Genomic DNA, 24,506 nt, shown 5'->3' with positions numbered 1-24,506 from the left:
CCTCCAATCGCGGCCGGGCGAGGAGGCGCGCGCCTTGCCTGCGGGGTGGAGGAGCGCGGCGTTCTAGCCCTTCCGCCCCGCCTCCTTCCCCGCCGCCATCTTGTCTCCTCACGCGCGAGCCGTGCGTAGCCGGCGGCCTGAGATGAGCGGGGCGCTCGACGCCGCGCGTCCCCACACGCGAAACGGGACGGTTGCTTTCAAATATTCGAGGAAAAGGGGGTTGTGGAGGTGGAAGGAGGGCGCGACTACCTTTAGATATACAGTATATCTTTTTTATTTATTGAACTGGTCGGTCTCTTTATCTTGCACAGGCAGGGCGACCCAAAGCGTCGTAACAGCCACCGGCCTGCCCACCTTCCACGGCGCGAAGTGTGCGCAGTAAAGCAGCGATCCTAAACACCCATTGCTTCGGCGTCAGGAAGCTGCTCACCATACCATTAAGGGGGTCCATCTACCTCAGTATTGTCTGCACTGACTGGCAACAGCTTCCCAGGATTTTTGGCAGGAGTCCCTCGCAACTCTGATCTGGGGGTCTCGGGGATCGAACCCGGGACCTTCTGCTTGCAAGGCGGAAGCTTTGCCACTCAGCTATAGTTGCTCGGAGTTCTTCAGTTCCTACGGTGCCCATCATATAAGAATAAAATACTCACGTTTAGGCACGCCCTTAATCCTTTTGTAGTCGGACGCCTTGTTAATAATCCGCCTGTAGCATTCATAAATTGCACCCGTTAGACGAAGCAGCCGAGCCGATAGCAAACTTCTGCGCAAGCGGACCTGCCTGCTTCATTTGGAAGCAAGTCCTATTGAGATTAGTGCGATTTGCAGTGCGATTCTAACCCAAGCAAGTCATGTTGAATTTAGTGGCATTTGCTACCAGGTTAATGGGGATGGGATTGATGCCTTTGTCTTGTTATGTCTTGTTTAGCTGCTGGTGGCGCTCTCAGGTGTGATACAACAAGGGAAACACTTAAGGTGGTCGCCACATGGCTGTAGCCACATTGCAACTTAAAAGGGATCTAGGGGAATGTCCAGACCGAACTAGTGATACTAGGTATTGTTTTACTGCTTGTATTTTCACATGCAATACTGAATTTTTGGAGGGGTGTAAATTAAAAATGGAAGTAAGCGTGGAAAGGATAGCATAAAACAAGCTGCACACTACAGTTATTATAAAATCCAGTAAAAATCTGGGAAACAAGCCCCACTGAGTAAGACTTATTTCTGTGTAAATAAATATGCTTAAGATTGGGCTAAAGAATGAAATATTAGAATAAGAATTGTGGGGTTGGAAGGGACCTCTAGGGTCATCTAGTCCAACCCCCTGCAATGCAGGAATCGCAGCTAATGTGTGACATGATCAACCTCTCCTTCAAAACCAAGAAAGGACAATCCACAACCTCTCAAGGGAGTCCATTCCACTGTTGAACAGCTCTCACTGTCAGAAGGTACTTCCTGATGTGACAGTCCTCTCAATATTTGAATATGACTATCATATATTCTCTGTCTCTTTTCCAGGCTAAAAATAACCACTCCCTCAATCATTCCTCATCCATCTTGGTTTCCATTTCCTTGATCATCTTGTTTGCCCTACTCGGCACATGTTCCAGCTTGGCAATATCCTCCTTAAATTGTGGCACCCAGAACAACACTATTCCAGGTGGGGTTTGACCAAGGCAGGATAGAGTGGTACTATTGTACAGTATCCCTTGATCTGGAGCCTATACTGGTTGATAGCATTAGCTTTTTTTTACTGCTGCATCCCACTGTTGACTCATTAGCTACCCCCCTCCCCAAGTTTGGTGTCATCTGCAAATTTGGTGAGCATCCCTTCAATTCCTTCATTCAAGTTGTTTATAAAGACATTGGACAGCAATGGGCCCAAGGCAGAACCCTGAGGCACCCCACTTGTCACTCTTTTCCAGGATGATAAGGAACCATTAATGAGCACTTTTTGGGTTTGGTCAGTCACCCAGCTACAAATCCACCCAACAGTTACCTAATCCAGCTCATGTGTTACTAGCTGCTCCCCTCAAAAATATCATGTGGAACTTTGTCAAAAGCCTTACTGAAATCAAGATACACAGCATTCCCCTGATCCACCAAGCTTGTTACTTTATACAGTGGTACCTCGGGTTAAGTACTTAATTCGTTCTGGAGGTCCGTTCTTAACCTGAAACTGTTCTTAACCTGAAGCACCATTTTAGCTAATGGGGCCTCCTGCTGCTGCCGCACCGCAGACGCACATTTTCTGTTCTCATCCTGAAGCAAAGTTCTTAACCCGAGGTACTGGGTTTCTGGGTTAGCGGAGTCTTTAACCTGAAGCGTATGTAACCTGAGGTACCACTGTATATATAAAAAAGGAATGAGATTCATCTGGCATGACTTGTTTTTTTAGAAACCCATGCTGGGTCTTAGTAATCACATCATCCTTTTTCTAACTGTTCACAGACTGACTGTTTCATTAGTTAATAGGAACTCCCATAGACCTCAGTCTGCCTTACCCTTTGAGTCGTTCAGCCTTTGAGCATTATGTTCCAAGCAATGTTATAAAAGTCATTCCAAGTTTCTGCACATCCTGGCTTTGCAGAATGGCTGCTCTGAAAATTGGATTTAAGGAGCCAGTCCTTCCCAACTACAGATCACTGATGCCAGCTTACATGGGAGCAAAGACCAGAATTATTTGTGTGGTCCACATCTGTAGCTTTCTGTGGTGGGGTGAAGAGAACTCCTTTTGTAATCCTGCTGCAGTATCCCACAATAATATGGGGATCCATTATTATTTTACAGTGATGTCATTCCTCCCAAAGGATCCAAAAGCAGCCATATAACATCATACTCAAAACATCATTAAAACAATTACAAAAAACAGAATTATTTATATTTTTTGGATTGATTCCTCACCCAAGCAAGCAGAAATGTTGGGATTTTAGTTAATTTAATCTGGTTGTGTTGACCTGTTAATTGTTTTAAGAGAGGGATTTATTGAAGCTCATATTTTAAAAAACAAATCTAGTGAAGAAATTATAGAAGTTAAGCTTATATTTCCAAATTTGTTCTGGTTTCACAAATCATTTTTGAGGGAGAATAATACAGTGCAAAATAAGAGCTCCCATTTAATACACTGAGCCAATGTTTCAAATGCACTATGCAGGGGGCACTTACATCAATTGCATTTTGGTCACTACTTGGGAATGCCAAGTACTGCAGTGCTGATTCCTCTCCAAGTAACATTCCCTCTCACAGATATGTAGCACTTAAATGATTAATCTTTTGTTATCAGATTTTTGCTCAAACAGATCTTGAAAGAAATAATAAATTGGGGAAAAGGGATGCCCACAGAAGATTGAAAAGGCACCCTAACACTTTATTAGAGTTTTTACTTTTTTCCTTGAGAAGGTTTCTAAATTCCTTTTTATTTGCACCTTTCATTTCTTTTCTCTGAAAATTCCTCTCTAGTCTCTGATGCTTCTTTTGTAACCATGCTCATCACCTCCAAAATTATAGGGACCAAATACTCGGCCTGGTCTGTATTGACCATGAGGCAATGGGAGGCAGAGGCAGGCTCGACTAGGTGCCTAACTCCAAGTTAGGCATATATTAGAACCCTGGCAGGGCGCTTGAGAGCAGAGAAACAGCAAAGGGTGGGCTTCCGGAGGCGGCGCAAAACGGCAATGGCGGTCCTCTTTACTCAGTGAAGAGGGGCTCCGCGAAAAAGGGTCGTCCGCTACGGCGAAGCGGAGACCCATTCAGATAAACCGCAGGCAGAGCGAGCCTGTGGCCGTGGGACTCGGCGGGTGCCAGAAGCCCCCCCAGAAGCGAGGAAGGGACCTCGTAAGAGGCTCCGGATCGTGAACGGGGGAGCGGCGCTGTGAGTTCATCGCTCTTTTCGCGGAAGTGAAGCCGCGCTGCTGTTGCTGATGAGCGCCGACCTTTCTTCTTGAAAAACATCGAAATTGGCTGCAATCTACCCGTGAGTAAGGGGTACCAAAGAACTGATTAAGGATTAATTTAAATTTGTCTATTTCGGCTGAAAACGGGAGGCGAGTAACAGGAAGTCCGCCTTCCGGTCCTGCTAATCAGAGCAAAGCAAAAGAACCCGATGCGGGCTGAAGCGCTAAAAAGAGACTTTGAAAGAAGTAAGAAGGGGCATTAATAGACTGTGTGTTTCTAGAAATTGAAAAGAGTGAAGAAGTAAATTTTTTGGTTCATTGCGTTAGAGAATCCTCCTCCTACTGTGAAGAGATGTGGAATTGAAGGGGATAACCGAGTTATTGGACTGCCAGTGTTGTAAAGGAGTACTGTCAGGCTGCTGAAACTTTTTTCTTAACATAAACTGTTGCATTGATGGATACACTATCGCTTTAATACTGTCATTGAAACCTCTCCGTTACCTTGTGGCACTAATTTGAAACAGAACTTTCTGAAAGCCTCCTTTCTGAACTTGGGGACTTCAGTTGAAATAGGAGCTTTGATGATGGAAAAGAAACTTTCTTTCCTATGAAAACCCCCCCTAGTGGATTTGCGGAGGCATTGAGGTCTGGGAACTGTATCCTATTGGGATTTTTTGTGGTTTAATTGTTTATACTCTGGGCTTGCCTTTCTCATGGATTGAAAGACTATTTGACCTTGATCAGCAGCTGGGGAATGAGTGGCCCAGCGAAAACAAGAGCAGCTAAAGCTAAGGAAGCTTTAGCTGAGGAAGCTAAAGAAAAGAAAAAAGATAAGAGAGCTGGGCAGCTTGTCCAAACAACCTTGATTCATCATCGTAGATCCTCGGTGCCAACTGTGCTGACGGCGCAGGAGGAAGAAGTTGAAACGCCTGCTACAGAAGAAATGGCAGCTGGAGGAACTGATCTAGTCTTGAAACAAATTTTGGAACAACTGGCACTTCTGAATAAGAAGGTGGACGATCAGTCATCTAAAATTGATAGAGCTACATCTACTATCAGCAAGTTAACAGATCAGGTTTCGCAGCACACTCAGGCTATTGAGAAACTGCAAGGAGCTACGGCGGAGAACTACAAACTAGCTGCGGAAGCCAATCAAAAAGCTGAGCAAGCGTGCAAGAAGGTGGAAGAGATCAAAGGGGAAGTAAGACCTTTGAAAAGACAGGTAGGAGAACAGCAAGCCTACCTGTCAATGGTGGAACTGAAAAGTAAGGAATGTAATCTTAGGCTGAGGGCTGTCCCAGAGTTGGAACAGGGCAACCTAGAGAAATTCTTGACGGAGTTGTTTTCTAAATTTTGGGGGGTTGAAGAAGATAAAGATTTCAGGATTGTGACGGCCTTCAGACTGGGAAGATCGGTTAAGAAAGATAAGTCCAGAGACTGTTTGGTTTGTTTGAGAACAAGAGAGGAAAGAGACAAGATATTAGGCCAACATTTTAAAAAATCCCTGGAAGTTGAAGGCAAAAGGGCAGAAATTTATAGAGACATTCCTAAATATTTGTTGGACCTTAGAGCCACATACACAGACTTGGCCAAATTGTTAAGATACAACGCAATCCCTTATAGGTGGGAATTTCCTCAAGGTCTGTCATTCACCTATAGAGGAAAGAAGGTAAGAATTAAAACACCAGAAGACCACCAGAAGTTCCTACACGACAACGAGGAGGACCTCCAAAAGAGAGCTGCAGATTCCTGGCCTCCACCACCGGGATTACCACCAGGATCCATACCATCTGGAGGCGGCCCGGCACCACAGCTTCCGGAAAAGGACGACAAATTAGATACCCAACTGTGATACCCAAGAAGTAGGCCGGGATGTCTCTACAGCTTCTTAGTTGGAATATAAATGGCGGGAATTCTCCAGAAAAACGCAGAAAAGTATTTCATATTTTGAAAAAAGAACAATTGGACATTATTTGCCTGCAAGAAACGCATGTGACAAGACTCCACAGAAAAGTGTTAATCAATAAAAGGTTAGGCCAAGAATTTATTTCATCGGATAAAGTTAAGAAAAGAGGAGTGGTGATTTATGCAAAGGAGAACTTGTCCCCAAAATTTGTATTTAAAGATGAACAGGGCAGAATTTTGGCAATTGAAATCCAGACACAAGGAGAAAAGTTTTTAATTCTAGGAATCTACGCCCCAAATGATGGAAAATCGGAATTTTTTAAGAAGCTGCACGAGATTATGCTGGACTATTTGGACTATAACAACATTATCATGTTGGGAGATATGAACGGTGTCGCCTCAGTGAATATGGATAAGTCACAAAGTGCTAATATAACGAAAGATGGCAGACTACCAAAAACCTTTTTTGAAATGACTGACAATTTGGATTTGATTGACATATGGAGGATCAAGAACCCTCTAGGGAAAGAAGGAACTTTTTTTTCTGAGGCCCATATGACATGGACGCGAATCGACCAAATATGGATAACTAGAGGGCTGGCACCTAAGACCAGAAAAGTGGAAATCTGCCCAAAAACCTGCTCCGACCACAACGCCTTGAGAATGGAACTGAGACTAAATACAACCGGATCGTTCAGATGGAGAATGAATGACGCTTTGTTAAGAGATCAGGAGATTGTTAAGAAGGCCCAAAAAGTTTTAAAGGACTATTTTGAAATAAACTTAAAGACAAATGTGGAAAAAAGAATAATCTGGGACGCAAGCAAAGCAGTTATAAGAGGGTTTCTAATACAACAGAACACGATTAAAAAAAGACTCTGGAATGAAAAGAAGGAGAAGATCTTGGAGAAAATAAGAGAAGGAGAGAGAAAACTGAGATCCAGGCCTAAATCAAAGGAAGTATTGAGAGAAGTGAAGTTTTTCCAGGCACAATATTCGAAACTGATAAATCAAGAGGTGGAATGGAAAATTAAACAAATGAAACAAAGATCCTTTGAATCTGCTAACAAATGTGGAAAATTGTTGGCTTGGCAGTTGAAAAAGAGACAAAAACTTAACACAGTTACAAATCTAGAGATTGAAGGGAGAATGGTTCAGAAACCCGACGAAATTAGAAAGTCCTTCCAGAGATATTTCAAAGAACTTTATTCTCAAAGGCCACAAAAAAGCTCAGAGGTGGACCAATTTGTTATAACTAATGGATTACAAAAAATACCCCAGGAAATGAGAGCAATCCTGAACTGTAATATTACAACTCAAGAAATTGAATGCGCCATTCAGAACCTTCAACTGGGCAAATCTCCGGGACCTGATGGGCTTACTTCCAAATATTATAAGGTACTGAAGGATTCATTGATACAACCATTGCTGGAAGTTTGCAACCAGATTATGGAGGGGAGGAAGGCACCGGAAACGTGGAAAGAAGCTTTCATCACGTTGATCCCAAAACTAGAATCTGAAAAAACTCAACTTAAAAACTACCGTCCTATCTCACTCCTAAATGTGGATTACAAAATTTTTGCAGACATTTTGGCAAGTAGGTTTAAGAAAGTCTTAAATGAAGTGATTCATAAGGACCAAGCAGGCTTTCTCCCTGGTAGGCATTTATTTGACAACACAAGAAACATCATCGACATTTTGGAGTTTTTACAGATTAATTCAAACACAAGAGCGGTGTTGATTTTTATTGATGCGGAGAAGGCCTTTGACAACATTTCTTGGCTGTTTATGAAGAAAAATTTGGAAAGGATGGGAGTAGGGCGGGGGTTTGAAAATGGAATAGAAGCAATTTATTCAGAACAAAAAGCTAAATTGATAGTAAACAACGTGGTGACAGAGGAGTTCAAAATTGAAAAAGGGACACGACAGGGGTGCCCTCTATCTCCTCTGTTGTTTATTTCAGTCCTGGAGGTGCTATTGAACATGATTAGAAATGACCGGTTGACACAGGGAATTGTGGTCGGAGAGAAACAATATAAACTGAAAGCTTTTGCAGATGACTTGGTATTAACATTACAGGAGCCAGCCTCTAGTACTAAAAGAGCGTTAGAATTAATTTCTGACTTTGGTCGGGTGGCGGGATTCAAGCTGAATAAACAAAAAACTAAAGTTTTAGTAAAAAACTTGACAACTACTGAAATAGAGGAGTTCAGAAAAGAAACAGAACTAAATGTGGTCAAAAAAGTAAAGTACCTAGGGGTCCATTTGACCTCCAAAAATTTGAATTTATTTAAGGACAACTATGAGAAATGTTGGTTAGAGATCAAAAGAGATCTGGAAATATGGTCAAGATTAAAACTTTCCTTGCTGGGCAGAATAGCTGCTATAAAGATGAATGTATTGCCGAAAATGCTATTTTTGTTTCAGGCCCTCCAGATCGTGGATAAGGTGGAATGTTTTGGAAAATGGCAGAGGGATTTATCTAAATTTGTCTGGCAGGGCAAAAAGCCCCGAATAAAGTTTAAAATACTAACAGATGCGAAAGAAAGAGGGGGGTTTGCCCTGCCGGACTTGAGGTTATATTATGAAGCTGCAGCCCTCTGCTGGTTGAAGGATTGGATTTTATTGGAGAACACCGATGTCCTTGACCTGGAGGGATTTGATAATGCTTTTGGGTGGCATGCATATTTGTGGTATGACAAGGTTAAAGTTCATAAATTGTTCAAAAACCATATTGTCAGAAGGGCAATTTTCATGGTCTGGTCAAAATATAAAGACTTATTGGAGAGTAAAACTCCGAGGTGGCTCTCACCGATGGAGGCCAAAGCACGTAAAAGACTCAATATGGAGGCCCACTGGCCTAAATATTGGGAAATAATTGAAAAAATTGGAGATAAATGGAGGTTACAGAGTATGGAAAAGTTAAAAAACAAGGTGCGAGATTGGTTGCATTATGCTCAAATCCAGGAAGTTTTTAAAGCAGACAAAAAAGTGGGTTTTCAGGAGGAAAAATCGAAACTAGAAACAGAGTTGCTTGAGCCAAAATCTAAGCTAATTTCGAGAATGTATAACTTGCTGCTTAAATGGAACACACAGGATGAGATGGTCAAATCCTCTATGATAAAGTGGGCACAGGACTTGGGGCATAACATTATGTTTGAAGACTGGGAAAGGTTATGGAACACCGGAATGAAATTCACGGCATGTACTGCCTTGAAGGAAAACATTATGAAAATGATATACCGGTGGTACATGACCCCAGTCAAGCTTGCAAAGATATATCACCTGTCCGATAATAAATGTTGGAAATGTAAGGAAGAGGAAGGGACATTTTTACACCTCTGGTGGACCTGCCCGAAAGTGAAGGCCTTCTGGGAAATGATACATAATGAACTAAAAAAGGTGCTGAGATTCACCTTACCTAAGAAACCGGAGGCCTTCCTTCTGGGCATGGTAGACCAGAGGATGGTCAAGAAAGATAGAACTTTCTTTATGTACGCTACTACAGCAGCGAGGATTTTGTTGGCAAAGCACTGGAAGACACAAAATCTACCCACATTGGAAGAATGGCAGACGCAGCTGATGGACTATATGGAGTTGGCTGAAATGACTGGCAGAATTCGAGACTCGGGAGAAAAAGAAACGGAGGAAGTTTGGGAAAATTTTAAGGACTATTTGAAAAAGCATTATAAGTTGTATGAATGTTAAAAAATGCTCCTATCTAGGAAGGTATAGCTTCAGTATCGGCAAATTTCTGAATTGATAAATAAGACACTATAAGACAGAAGTGAGATAATGAAATATTTTTATTGTGTGGAAATTAAAAATTAATGCAATTGTACTGAAATGTTTACATCAGATAACACGATAAAATGGAAGATATTGTTATGTATAAAATAAGTTAACAAATTGCTGAGGTTTTGGTTACACAGGGAATGCAGTGCTCGGGAGATGGGGGGAGTCCATTGGATCTATGGAAGTATGTATTTGAAAGTGGAAATTTGTTTATTAAAAACCTAATAAAATATTTATAAAGAAAAAAAGAGAAACAGCAAAGGGTACAGGGCTCTTTTCTCACTTGTATACAAATTCCAAATCCCCTTTAACTGTGGTTTCATATTTCAAGGTTTTGTTCTTGGCTGCAGTACAGGGTAAGAGATGAAAGAGCTTTCGGAGAACTGCTCTCTAAACCCTGCACAGTCGCATGATCCTGGTAAGTCATAGTTTTGATTGCCTTGTGTGAAGAGTGGCAGCACTAGAACAAAATGTCAGTGGGGAACATAGATGGGGAAACATGTATTTCTAGGTGGGTGAGTTGTGTTCCACTATGTTAATGTAGGAATCCAGCAATGTTCCTTGTATGTGAACCAGGCCACACAATGGCCTTGTTGATTTATGGACTAAGAGGCTGACTTTAACCACTGGTTGGGGTCCAAGTTTGCACGTGCACCCCAGGAAGGTCACTTTGGTGCCATTTGGTTCCACGCCCTGAGGAACACTCCATTCTCTCTCGAGATAGGAGTCCACTCAGTGGTCTCATACTTGTTGGTCTCCACCTATCACTTCACCCTGTGGATGGTGCTGCCTTAATTCTTCTCTCACACAAAGTATCGCCTGCAAATAAAAGCCTATTACATCAGACAGGAGGATTCTAGCTCGCCCACTTACTGCTCTGACAGTTTGCTACTGGCAGGAATTATCAGTAAAACAATAATAGCAGTTAGCAGTTTTATTACTAGTACATAGGGGGGTATTCAGAAACACGATCCCTGCCCCCAATCTGCAGATTAATGAGGTCCAAAGCCATCCTACCACCTCATTCCTATTTTGTACTGTTGCATGCATAGGCAGTCTTGGTTAGGTTTATTGGGTTGTGCCAGCGGAAACTGTTGTTAGGATCCCCAGCTCAATTAGCCCTAACAAGACAAGCATATTAGCCTTGATGCCAGATAGTTCCTTTCTTAAGCAGTCCAAGCTCTGAATCCCCCCCCCCCCCGTTAGTTTGGGCATTAAGGAGACAATTGTCTCGGAGGTAGCCATACAAATCTGCAAATCTTTCTCACTCTGCCCTATCAGTTCCTTTGGCTGTGGACTGAGCCTGTTGATTAGGGGTAGAGCTTGTGTTGAACTGCGTGTTGTTATGATCCACGTGTGTAATATAAGAATTTTCACATACTAGTGCTGGGTCAGGAGACCAGTTACCCAGCTGTTCATGGTCGGAGGAGTTTTGACATGCATAGGTGATATTAGTTTCTCCCAGGTGTTTTCAAATACCTTTCCCTCTCTGGGATTTGGACAATTGTGTTGCCTCCCATTATATCCGCTGCTATGTCTAGATTCTCTCTTTTCTGATGGAGGCATGCTGTAGTCTTTTTAGAACATTCTGCCTTTTCCTACTTCTACTGCCTTCTGGGACTTTTGGTCTATATTTGGTCCCTTTGAAGTTCCTTTAAGGGGAAATGTTGCAGCAACACAAGTAGAGAGTCTCCTATTCAATCAAAGAAGCATTATTCCAACTCCTGGATGCATGTGCAAGCCTTATAGAGGCATGGGATCACTAGCAGAGCCAAACTGCTCTGGGACACATCCCTGCATGGCTTCTGTATAGAGGAAACAGTCTGGGAAACAGTTGGGTTGAATCAAAGGTGACCTGTTCCAGAAGCTTCGCTAATGACATCTTAGTAATCAAGATAACCCCACAATAATTGGTTGTTCTTGCAGCAATGAGCTCATATATATTCACCTGCTTTGATATAAGCTAATTAGCAGGCTCTAATGTTATCCTTATCTGTCGGCTTGGGTGCTGTGCTATGATCCCAGAAAGGGGAACTATCTGTAAGATTTGGGTGTTTGCCACCTATGCTCTCATCTGGTCAGGTAAAACAATGGGAAGTTGTGGCCAAACTGATGTATGCTGCTTTGTGTATAAAGAATGTATGAATGTTTGCTTGGGTGCAGAGAAGCCATCTCCTTGCTGCGGTAGCCATCCTGAGTCTGTAAAGGCTGGGAGGCTGATCTGCTGCAAGTCTACACTTTTCTTGAATAAAGCATTAGAACTGATCCCTCTGGCATTTTTGACACCCTTCTTTGGTATCCCTTCACCCAACCACTCCCATGAGCCCTCCTTTGGGGCAGTGGATCACCCTTTTTCTGTTTCTTTTTTGCAGACACTGGCTGCAAGGGGTTTTTTCTCCCATGTGCATCTGATACCTGCTAAATGTAGGCTTCTATTCTCATTTTCCTGTCAGCTGATGGGGAAGCATTTTGCCAGCACTTGAGCTTGGGGCTTCCCTTGGGGAACCCCACATAAGGGATTTTGACCCCTTCTCAACTGTGATGTCCTATTGAAAACATGTGCTCAACAGGTGGGTTGTTCCCAATGCCTGAGATCACAGAATTAACAGTTTTGGGTGGCATCTTCTTTGAAATGAATGTCTCCTTAAGATATGCCAAGATACATTTATTTACATCTGGGATCTCCAGTTAAAGTGTTGATTTCCAACCTGATTATGGAATCTGCTTACTCAGGTTCCTAAAAGAAAGAGGGCTGTGCCAAACACATAATTTCCCCTTTCTATTAAATTGTTTTTTGGACTAGAGTTCAGTTAAATAAAGAAATAATATAATAGGTTTTCCTTTAGTATATATTTGAAGGCCCCCAATAGTTTAAATGTAGAACATCTTCCGTGCTCGCTTCGGCAGCACATATACTAAAATTGGAACGATACAGAGAAGATTAGCATGGCCCCTGCGCAAGGATGACACGCAAATTCGTGAAGCGTAAATGTAGAACATCTTCCATGCAGTGGATGAATTTTGGCGTGGGGGAGAAAGACACCACTAATTACTTTGATTTCTAAAAATACAAACTGCATTAGACTTCATAAGTTTTGTTGGAATTACAGATTGAGTAAAAAAGAAAACCACACTAAACAGATGTACAAAACAAAATGTTTAATGTTTCAGTTATAAAATATTTTTGAAAGATACAGGGATGTATAGGAGAGTAGAAAAGGACTATAAAAAGCAAACACAAAATTAACTGCCCAGATTTAAAAATTGATTGATGGTATTATCATTACCTTTGTGGAAAGTTACCAATTCCTGTAGCCACAATTTGGAACTCTTTCCAACTAATCCTCCTACATCCTTGCATTTTAGTGATACATTTTTGCATATATTTAGGTTCTGCCTCATATTTAGTTATTCCATAGTTTATACTTACTTTACTCCCCCCCCCAACAAACACACAGCTTTTTTCTTGCAAATAATATTTTGAAGACCTTTCCCTATTTAGCAAGTCAAAGCTGCTACAACCATTTTGCCCCATCATTCAAGAAACAACAGCGCTATTACCCAAGCTTTCTTTCACCGGCAACCCCAACAACAGTTGCCTATAAGCTTTTCTTCACAGCATTTGTATGAAAGGCTGCTAGTCATTTGGAAGAGGTTCTAAATTATCCACGAAGTCAACGTGCCATGCTTAAAGGCAACTTGCTCCTTTAAAGGTGTCTATCCCAAGTGGCAAGGGGTGTATATAATGAAGTAAACGCCACGACAAGGAGAAAAGACACTTAGTAAATACAAACGGTTAAAAAATGTGTTACTGGAATGATCCAACTTCTCCAAGATTATTTGTTTTAAGATTAAGCCAGAACACTTGGATTGAGGCCAGTTTGGAGTCTACTGAAACAAGTTAATGGAATGAAATCAGCTCAGCTGGCTAGCGGGTTACAGCCTCCCTGGACTGCTGGCAACTGAAATCGCTTCTGCAAACTGCTTCTGCACTGGCAAGCAAGAAACCCAGCCGCTCCAGGCTGATCGTGAGCAGGGAGGCTTTGATTGACTTAGTAGCAGATACCTCTACACTCAAGACTTCAGATGGAGCTATTGTGACACAAGTTCCTCGTTTTTCAAGGGGGGTGGGCCAAGAGTGTTTCCAAATCAAGGGAAGCTACTGTTGTTCTGGCACAGCAAGTGGAAGCAGGACCCCACAGATTGCTGCTCTTCAAAGAAAAGGCTCGACAAATCTCAGACTGGTTAATTCCAGTGCGTCTGCTGCATGCTACCAACGGAAGCAACAGGAATGAACGGGAGGGCCAGCTATGCATCTGCTTGCTGTTTGTTGGTCTTCTTCAAGAGCTTTCTCAGATTAGATGACATGAAGTAAGGCTTTTCGGTAGAGCCATCATTACGTTCCAGATCTTCCACTGCAAAGAGAGACAAATTCCCCCAGCAAAAGGGATGTGAAAAGGGATGTCTCCCAAGTACCAAATGGCAGGTATCTGGGATCAAGTAAGGCCATCACAAAGGGAAAGTGTTAGCAATCTGAACCCGTGAAGACACAGGGAAACCTGACACCACTAACTGGAGGCTGGGACTCCCCCCAAGCAAGCTAGTGTTCCCTACTCTAGATGCATGTCCCAAACTGAGGATTTCGAACTGACAAGTCAATCCTTCCACTTTTCCTCAAGGAAGATTGAACAATTCCTCATGGTGGAGGATATGGTCAGGATGGGTTTCCTCAACCATGTCTCGGTGCGAGGAGATGGATCACCCCATTCTCAAGGCTATGGCAGTGTCCTAATGATTCCACAGATGTCAAGATCTAGATGAAATCTCACATTTGAGGCAACATTTGCATTAAGAAAATTAAGTGGGAAGCTCACAACTTCCCTCCTCTCTGCATGTAACTTGAGTGCTTAGAACGAAGCTGTCAGTTGAACCTTTCAATGCCCAACAAGCAGGTACATATAAACTTTGAACCGCACAGCTTCTTTTGAGGATAGAATTTAATCCAACAGCCTTTTAAATTTAGCAAGATTCCAGGCAAACAGAACCGGAGGAGAAGATGAGGAGTTCTATTTGCATATTCAAAATGCAGAGTCAAGATTTACACCTGCATTCTTTTTCCAAGGGGTGGCAATGAAGAGGATCTTTTTTCCTCCATGGGGAAGCAGGAAGAGAAGCTGAAGAATACTGCCTCTGGCCGTGGCAGCAACAGTGGTGGTGATAAGTTATATGAACTTTTGCTCTGCTTGTCTTTTTATTTGGAAATTCTTTATCTTTTTTATGAGCATCAAACTGATCAATTAAGCTTTGTAAAGAGCACCATTCCCCTACTCACATCCTGTGCCTCTTTTGTGATATAAGATCCAATGTATGTGAATAGCATACTGGCCCATTTGCCAGACACATATCAAACCTGCATCAGGCCTTCTCTTCACAAAGTTCTGTCTTTGCAGCCTTTTGTCAACTTCCCTGCATATATATATATTTAAAAACTGGTGCAGCACAAGAAAGAGGCATATTCCTGATACAGGTATGAGTGATCTGCTCAAAACCAAAATTGGCTGCTCCAAAAAAAAGTCCACCAGAAACAGTGACGTCTTCAAAAACTTCAAAAAGTGCTCTGCCTGCTCAGGTCATCAACAGACAGCAGTAGGACCATAGTTTTTTGGATTTCATACTAGTATTGTCTCTGGAAAATTATTTTCACCTTTTATTTTGCTTCCAGAGCCTGTTTAGCCAGAGACAACTCTGGGGCAGAAGATATGTGTACACATTATGGGAAGCAAAACCTTTCTCAAAGCACTTCCAACTACATTTAGCTCCTTTAGAAAACAACTGCCTGCCACTAGCCACAGGAGTTTCCAGGCTGGCCATTGTCTCATGAAACACTACAGATGCGAGAATTTATAATGCTTTTGGTCTCCAATTTCATCTTTTAAAAAAAACAAGTTTCCATCTCATTGTGATGAAGATCACTAGTGAGTCTTTGTCAACATTCATTTAATTTCATTTTGAATTGACCCTATGCTATCTTTTGCATGTTTACAGAATATCTGTGCCAAAAGCAACTCTCAAGGATAACCAAGAAGCCAGGGACAAAAAAAAAAAAAATCAAAAAAAATCTTATCATAATTATATTTAATCAAAGGTAATTCCAGACCATAAACTTGAAGTGGATAATGTTCCACATGACACCTGGAGAGCTAACATAAAGGAAGTATCTCTTTAATAAGGCACTGAGTTTTCCGAGATGGAATCTGGAAGTTTTATGCCGTGTGGAAGAAGATGCAGAATGCATTAAGTGTTTTCAAGAAAACCTCCCAATACAGCGTTCTGTCTGCCCCACTTTCCTTTCTGACTGCCTAGCCTCTGCCAAACCCACATAATTCCTTTTCAAATTCACAACTGTTTGCTAACTCACCTTCCCTCTCCATCCCCACCAAAAACAATACCCTTTAGTTTTACAATGATTGGAGCCAGATTTGTTTTTCTGGCACAAGGAATAAATATCCTGACATATACTATGTTCAGCTAATAAAACTTTTGTAAAGCAGACAAAAATAAACTCCAGCTTTATACAATACTGAAAAACCAAGAGGGGGGTTGTATTTTGAGGAAGGAAATCTAATACTTTATCTGCCATAGGAAGGAGATATCAAAGATTTTTCAAGATCATTATTAGCTTAATTAAGGACTTTGCAAAGATGTCCATTGGGAATTTCAAGGCTACACTGGGAATTTCAACACTACATTTTGACTATAGTTCAGTATGGTATGCAAAAACTTATGTATTTCAATGGGCTTAAGCATACATAGCTGTGTGGGATTGGGACCATAGCCTAGGAAGAGAGCCATTAGGGAAATTAGTAGCCATTGCTTTCCGCATCAAGACAAGCTGTAGAGAAGTTACAAACAAGCAAATGTTGTATAAAGATTACTCTGCAAGCTACTGTAATCTCAATGGCATGCTAGAGTGTCAGAACAGTTCAGTAAAAGGGATCATCCAGCAGGATAGCAAGCTTGCAGGTTGCACAGAATACTGCTTTTCAACAAAATAAGTAAAGGAACTGAACATGAAGGAAACTCAAAGCTACTAGGAGAAATGGTCATACAGATCTGTAAGCCTATATGGAAAGAGCCCCACAAAGTTGCAGCAGGAACTTCAAAACAAATAAACAAATCTTCGGCAAGACATCATTACACTAAATGCATGGATGCATTTGCATACCTGCTTTGCTGCTCTGCTAGAATCCTTTTCCTCCTCCACTTCTGCCTGAAAGCAAGTCCTAAGCAATTCGAAGCCTCCCATCTAAGTAGACTCAACTCAAAACCAGCCCAACCAGCCAAAGATATCCCTAGCACCTCAACAATTTTGGTTCTTTTGCCCCTTTGGACAAAAGCACCTGCTCTCGAGATTCACTGATAACCAAATAAATGGCTCTGTTCTACACCTGCCTAGTCAAGGAAAGGGCAAGTCCAAGAAATGATCCAATACTTAATGTAAATATCTGCAGCACCCACTCTGTACTGTATGCATTCTGCTTATTTATGCAACCGGTTAAATAGCCAGACTTGCTATAGTGATGGCATTTTGGGGAGAGCAGAAAACAGCACCACAGGGTGCAAACAACGGAGATGCGGTGAGTTTTCCTGACATTAAACGCATTCAGCCTTGAACTTCCGCTTCCGCTCCTCTGGCTCCAGAATGTTTGCCTCCCACTTGCCAGAGGAAGCGCTGTTTCCCAGAACAGCAAAACTAGGAGGTTTGCACCAGTTCTCAGGGAAGCCGTGAAGGAACAACACCTGCACATGGACCAGGCAGGTGTGCAAAAGGGAACCTGGGTGTGCCTCTCCCACTTCATGCACCAGTCCCTATTCCTGGCTCTCAGCACTTTTGGAAGATTCTAGGCTTCCCTTCAGCAGGATTTCACTCAGTGCAGGGGACATGTAATAAGGCCGCTCAGGAGATCCATCATTCCTTTCCAGGTCTTCACCTTTTGGGATCCCACGGAATACAGAGAAAGCAGCCGCAGAAGGATGGACAAGAGAGAAGCAAAGCAAAACAAATAAAGACAAAAGCAAAGGAATGCAAAACAAAAGGGAGGGAGAGAAAGAGAAAGAGAAGATTTGGAGTTAGTTGCAAATAGATTCCTCCACCCAGAAAAAGAGCAAGGCAGCTTAGGCAGTCAACTGCTTTTATGCTATGGAATATGCTTGCTACTATAGCGGAAGCGGAGGAGTTGCTAACTGAGCTGATGACGGAGACATGAAGGAGAAATCAGAAGTTAATAGTTTCACAATCGCAAGAGGAGTCAGCTCGTACTGCCCTGCTACCATGGGGCTAAAACCCACATTACAGTGGAAATGAGTCATTTCCAGAACCAGAGAGCTGGTATGGTGTAGTGCTTATGAGTGCTGTCCTAAGATCTAGGAGACCAGGGTTCAAATCCTCATGCAGCCATGAAGCTGACTGCATGACCTTGGACCTGTCAATTATTCCCACACTGCATCCCCTCCCAAACCAGCTGGATGCCTATGGGAAAGCCACAAACCAAACATAAACTCAACAGCTGTCCCAAGTTCTCTCTCTCCTGCATCAGGTAGACAAGAGGTATCCTAGCTGTGAATCTGGGGAGGTTCTGGATCACTGTTCTGACAAATAGTGAATGGCAGTCTTCTCCTGATGCTTTTTAGTCTGCTGAATCGATGGCCATGACCATATCTTAGAACAGTGAGTTCTGTAAGCCAACTGTGTGAGAAAAGTCCTTCCTTTGAGCAATCCTAAACTCCAGTTCTCCCCCCCCTTTTTTTTGTGCCTTACAGTGTGGGAGGTGGAGGCAAATAAAGACTTGAGATAGAAAGGCACATTCTGTCTGTCCTTGACTGCTACCTAATAGGGAAGACTGGGGTGGCTACAGGGAGCCTCTCAGCTAAATAAAACTGCAACAGTTCAGCCAAGTAGGCAGTCTTTTCTGCCTCTGCTGAAGATCTCTCTCACATGCATCTACAATTTGAGAAGCACTGAGGTGGTAAATGCAGTACCTAATGGGGGAAAGTCACAGCCAGATGGAGGGTTTCTAATTCAGAGAAAGAAAAGGAATCAGGAAAGAGGCAGGAGACAACAAGAGCTGAATATGACCAAGGGAATGGGAAGGAAATTCTCCCTTGGGAACAGAATCGATTGGCTGCCTCAAACACATTTTAAGTCAATATGCAAATCTGCTGCAATTCAAATGCAACAAAAAGACAGACACATATAGGGGCACTCTAGGATTTAAATGATCAAAAAGGGCAACTACTTAAATCAAAATAAGTGTACAAGTTACCTAAACCTCAGAGGTGCCCTTTTCAGATACAGTGGTGCCTCGCAAGACGAAATTAATTCGTTCTGCGAGTTTCTTCGTCTTGCGGATTTTTCGTCTTGCGAAGCACGGATGCACCCTGGTATTAACGGTTTTAAGAAAACGGAAACAAACTCGCAAGATGTTTCGTCTTGCGAAGCAAGCCCATAGGGAAAATTGTCTTGCGAAGCAACTCAAAAAACGAAAAACCCTTTCGTCTTGCGAGGCATTCGTCTTGCGAGGCATTCGTCTTGCGAGGTACCACTGTATTATAGGAATGAAGCATAGCGTAGCATGGCAATGGGAGCAAACCCCAATACAGTAAGTGGGCATCTTTCTGAATAAACATGAATAGGAGCGGGCTGTACATTTTAAATTACCACTCTTCATTTTTTAGCACTCCCCATGACAAGAAGATACTAAATTGCAAAGTAGGCTCAAAATCAAAACTCTCAGCCTTCCCAGTTAGAAACTGCCCTCTTCAGTTAATCAGCTTCAGCTGATTAAATCTACCAATTAAACTTCGTAAGCCAATTGATTAGCAAACGAGTGCTGGAAAATGCAGAGGCAAAATAGGGGCAGAAGGGCTGAGGGTTTTTTTGTAGCCAGCAGCTTCTATGACTGGTATTCAAAAGTCAGTTTATCCGAATGTTTTCCCCCAGAAGAGAAGTCAGTGACAGATGACATGACATAGATCACAATGAATCTGTTAGCCTTCAGTGCGTAATAATAATAATTTATTATTTATACCCCACCCATCTGGCTGGGCCTCCCCACAACAGCAGTCTGTGCTGTAGCAGACTGACATGGCTGTTATCTGGAATGGAATATCACTAGAGCCCAACCTTTTGGCAAACCCAAGGCCCATGCAGGACCATTTCTTCTGGCCTGCATCATGCCTTCTGAGGGTCCTCTTGCACTATGGCCCAAGGAACCAGGAATCTGTGGTTCTTTTGTGGGTAGGGGAGGCATAGGAGAAACTGCCTGCAGGACATTTTCAGCAGCTGCTGGTTTAATACCACAATGACTGGAGCGTTTCCTTTACAGTTTATAGTGCTTGGGCAAACGTGCTTGTTTCACTAGAACGGCACCAGAGCTGGATACTTACAGAAACACAGGAAGAGTGTGTCCACACACATGGCATACACACTGAAGAATCCGTGTGCAATTAGATAGGAGCCTACAACCACCGTCTGCAAGAAAAACAGAGAATCATCTCCATTAGAGCTGCATCTCAGCTAGCCAGCGGCTGCAAACTAGGAATGGCATTGAAGCTGCACCTTTTGCAAGAAGTCAAGAGTTGAAACCTGAGTTCATAAAAGTCAAGATGATGACCTTGGGCCAGCCAGTTACTTTCTGCCAAAACTCACAGGGTTGTTGTGAGAATAAAATAGGTGGCGGGGAGAACCACATTTGCCGCCTTGAACTCGTTGCAGGTGAAATAAATGTAAGAGAGAGAGAGAGAGTCCAATATAGATATTACTGCAAATTAATAGTGGTTTTCTCCTCCCTTTCCCTTTCTCCTCCCTTTCAACAAGCAACACAACTAACAAGGACTAACTCAAACTATCATAGTTGAAAGACAGAGAATATGAGAAAGAAACTTTAGCTTCCAAGATATGTAGTAGGGGAGTTAAGAACTGAAGAAGTCCTTAGCTTAGATACCAACCAGAATGGGGACCCAGTAGTAGTTAAGGGGTGGTGCTGTGTCTTGAATAACTTTTATCCTTTGGGTGAAAAAGAAGAAGGCAAGTATACCTAAAAGAGGAAAGAAAAACAAAATCATTTCATCTCAGAATTTTCTGTCTGATCTTCAAGTCAAACTTTTGAATCCATTCCTCCCCTCCTCCACCTCAGAGGCTATTCCCTCTGTGCCCCATGCATCTTTCGACAAGGTCTCTGCACAAATAAACATCCCCCTTCTCTGCAAAATTAGCTCTTGGACCTTGCGTTTTCTATCTGTGTGTAGTGGGAACAAGCTGAGCAGAAAGGAAGTAAGAAGCAAAACAATGCTGGGAATGAGGGGGCGGAGGGCTTCTGCAAATGGAAGGCATTTCATTCCTGAGGAGAAGCGGAATAAATCAGTTCAGAGGATGAAGGATATTTGAGAGGAGGCCTGAAATATCCCCAAGAACTTACCAACACTTCCCACAATCAGGAGTTTGCCAAGGAAAAGCAGGAAGTCTGTGACTTTATCCAGAACAGCAACCCTGAAAGCAGATAGAAGGAGAAACAATAATTTTCTAAGCCTCCTCTCCATTGTGGAATTATGTTAGAGAAATTTCTAGCAATGCCTAGAAGAGACTCCTGAGTAGAGTTTCTGTAGGCAGCTTTTCCCAACCTGGTGCCCTCTAGATGTTGGACCTCAACTCCCAGAACATCAGGCAGTCCAATAGCATGTGGAGGGCACCAGGTTAGACAAGGCCACTTTAGATCATAGGTAATCAACCGCCAGGCATTTCCCCTTGCTGGACTGGGCCCAACCTAAAGATTATGGGTTGCAGAGCCCTGCAGTACACGTGCCATTTTTGTGGCTCAGGATTTATATTACTTCCCCATTCACACCACTGATACTGGACTTCACCATCCCTCTCCTCCCTCCACATTTCTTCTTTGTGCAGGGAAATTCTCAAGTCTGCATTCTCTCAAATAGCTGGTTCAAACAGAGCACATGAATCGAACTGGTTCGCATCAAAACCACCAAGTTTGCAAGAAAATGATCCATTCCCAATTTTGAATTTAGGACTGAAGCCTTCTTTACACAGGAAATATAGAGCCCTGACCACATCCCCAAACCTTGCCTATAAGCCAGCGCAATGTTAATAACAATAATTTTATTATTAATATGCCACCCATCTAACTGGGTTGGCCCAGCCACACTTGGCAGCTTCCAGCAAAATATAAAAACACAATAAAATATTAAAAATTTCCTGCTTTCAGGTTGTATAGTTATTAATCTCCTTGACATCTGGTGGTGATGAGGGGATTCCACAGGGCAGGTGCCACTACTGAGAAGGCCCCTCTGCACCAGCCGACATCTATTCCCTATTGCCCATATGCCCATTTGGGATGCGGGTGGCGCTGTGGGTTAAACCACAGAGCCTAGGACTTGCTGATCAGAAGGTTGGCGGTTCGAATCCCTGCAACGGGCTGAGCTCCCGTTGCTCAGTCCCTGCTCCTGCCAACCTAGCAGTTCGAAAGCACGTCAAAGTGCAAGTAGATAAATAGGTCCCGCTCTGGCGGGAAGGTAAATGGCATTTCCGTGCGCTGTTCTGGTTCGCCAGAAGCAGCTTAGTCATGCTGGCCACATGACCCGGAAGCTGTACGCCTGCTCCCTCGGCCAGTAAAGTGAGATGAGCGCCGCAACCCCAGAGTCGGTCACGGCTAGACCTAATGGTCCTTTACCTTTACCTTTGGCACTTGGGATCCTTCCCAGTTCTAAAGATATGGGATACGATACCATGTCGTTTTACATTGTGTGCCAGTTGGCAGAAGCTGTGCACCCTCTCTTGTAGCTCTGAGAGGATTCTTCAGCATGGGGTGGGCAGGCTGTCTCTGAACAAAGTGCTTAAAAAGAGTGGGGAGGGAAATGAGAAGGAACCTTAAAGCTGGAAGAATTTCATCCCGAAGAAGCTTGGCCAAGGAAGATGCTCCCCCACCCATCCAAAGAAGCTGGCTATCCCTGTTTAAAGCCCTGAAGCAGTAATAGCCAGGCAACTCATTTGGCAGGCCCTCACCTGACGATATTCCTCATGAGCAGGAAAAAGGCATTTCTTGCAGACGTGCAGAAGTTAGTGCCATAAATGGCAATCTGTGGGGGGGAAATCACCAAAGAGAATATGAACATTACGTCAAGATGTCCAGGGTACTTTAATCAGGAGCTTTTGACCTCACGCTCCAGACCAGATGGATGATTTACATTGATCGTGACTATGTGACATTTGTTCAGCATCAGTGCTGCTCTGTTTCCAGAATGCAAAGAGGACTTGCAGGCAGAGAGAGCATGTTGGGAGTTTCTGTGCTTTCCTTTATGGTGTCTCTCTGTGCTGGTTCTTGTCAACTGTGGTCAAAGGTGGGATGACACCAAATGCAAGAATATAGATTGAATACCTCAACAGTTAACAAAGGATGGTTTATTGGCTTGGCCCAAAATGTTTCAAGTCTGTTGAACAACCAACACAGCTTTTTTTTTTTTAAAATTAAGTTAATCATATCTTCCACGCCATATCTTTCAATAGAGCTCAAACCATAATGTCAACAGATTCAAAACACATTTGAGTCAATAGAACACCCTCTCTGCATCTTTGACATCTCCTCTTCATGTCATTGTCATCAGAAGAACCAGCACAGGTTGAAAGGACAGGGATGTCTTGAGTACAAGGTTTGGTAGCAGTACCAAACATGCCATGTTACAGCATTCCCCAAATCACAGGTATCACCAGAGCTTTCCAAACTGTGTGTCGTGACATGCTGGTGTGTCGGCTGCAGTGTGTAGGTGTGTTACACAAATGCAAATTGCTCACCGCACTCCTCCCAGGGCTGGAGAGGGGTTACTTTAACTTCCGGCTTGCTAGTAAAACTGAATTACTGCGTCGCGAAATGATGCATGTCTAAAAGGTGTGTCACCAGCATGAAAAGTTTGGAACGAACTGACCTAGACACATTTCAAGCCTCACCATACCTGAAAACAGAGGGTGGATCAACACTCATGGTTTTTAATGCTAAAAAAAGAGTTAAGGAATGATTCTGATAACCATATAGCCGTATGATGTTCTTTTTTAACGTTCATAATGTGTTATTAAAATGTGACACCAGAGGGTGCTGCAGAGCAACCAACTACAATACGATCTTTATTGTCATTGTCCCATACAGAACAACGAAATTTAAAAAATCTACATCAGACATTCAAAACCAACAAGCCTGCTACTGGAAACCTGGAAGATGGTGTGGAAAGGAAGCAAAGGAGAAACCAAAAGTGGACCTTCCATGTCTTGACGTTTTAGAACGATATTTCTAGTATCATTCTAATAGCATTTAAAAGGCAAGTGTAGATCTAGCCAGAGGCTTCTTCAAGGTCTAAAGCAGGGACAGATCTACTATGAAACTAATGAAGGTTAAGCTTCAGGTTCCCGAATCCTGGAGGGGCCCCAGAAGCAATTTAAGTCCACATTTCTTTTTTAAAAAAATGGGTTTAGTAGGCACAATTTGAGTCGCACGACTTAAATTGGTTACATTTTTGTTGTACAGTCAAACCTCGGTTCCTGGTTCCCGAATGCCTCCGTTTTGGAACATTTCGGCTCATGAATGCCAAAACCCCGGAAGTAACAGCTCCGGTTTTTGAACAATTTTCGGCTTCTGAGCCGCGTTTTTCATTTTTTCCCATTGACTTTGCAGCCAGCCCATTGATCCTTGGTTTCAAAACTTTTTGGAAGCCAAACCAGTCTTCCGGAACGGATTAAGTTTAAAAACTGAGGTTCCACTGTATACATTTCAACAATCCCAAAGTCTGAGATTCAGTAGCACAGATGTTGTAAAGGTTGTTGTAAACGACCCCATTGAAGAAGCCAACAGTGGTTAC

The 24,506-nt window shown here is 42.8% G+C and overlaps 1 protein-coding gene and 2 long non-coding RNA genes across 6 annotated transcripts in view; 2 read left to right on the top strand and 1 right to left on the bottom strand.

The window, feature by feature from the left end:
* Nucleotides 1–14: 14 nt before the first annotated feature.
* LOC309360388 lies at nt 15–24,274 on the top strand. Of its 2 annotated transcripts, none has more exons than XR_014164089.1 (3): nt 15–877; nt 9,922–10,008; nt 23,801–24,274. It is a non-coding gene; the product is annotated as an uncharacterized lncRNA (long non-coding RNA). The 2 variants fall into 2 exon arrangements; XR_014164090.1 differs by having other exon boundaries at nt 15–1,051.
* The window catches only part of SLC44A2 (solute carrier family 44 member 2 (CTL2 blood group)), a 57,629-nt gene continuing 45,857 nt past the window's right edge, over nt 12,735–24,506 (bottom strand). For 2 of the 3 annotated variants that reach the window (XM_081894092.1, XM_081894094.1), the window contains exons 18-22: nt 22,666–22,739; nt 21,068–21,138; nt 20,598–20,686; nt 20,037–20,121; nt 16,974–17,581 (exon numbers count right to left, since the gene is read on the bottom strand). In XM_081894092.1, coding sequence (XP_081750218.1) covers nt 17,460–17,581; nt 20,037–20,121; nt 20,598–20,686; nt 21,068–21,138; nt 22,666–22,739 — 441 coding nt within the window. In that variant the 3' untranslated portion in view covers nt 16,974–17,459. Of the gene's footprint in view, nt 14,006–16,973; nt 17,582–20,036; nt 20,122–20,597; nt 20,687–21,067; nt 21,139–22,665; nt 22,740–24,506 lie in introns of those variants that run through there. The other variant, XM_081894093.1, reaches the window with a different exon arrangement.
* LOC309360441 lies at nt 14,012–16,036 on the top strand. The gene is made up of 2 exons (XR_014164152.1): nt 14,012–15,163; nt 15,241–16,036. It is a non-coding gene; the product is annotated as an uncharacterized lncRNA (long non-coding RNA).

This window comes from Podarcis melisellensis (assembly GCF_964234715.1).
Source record: "Podarcis melisellensis genome assembly, chromosome: 17".
NCBI classification, from domain to species: Eukaryota; Metazoa; Chordata; class Lepidosauria; order Squamata; family Lacertidae; genus Podarcis; species Podarcis melisellensis.
This window is presented reverse-complemented; position numbering and strand designations above follow the sequence as displayed.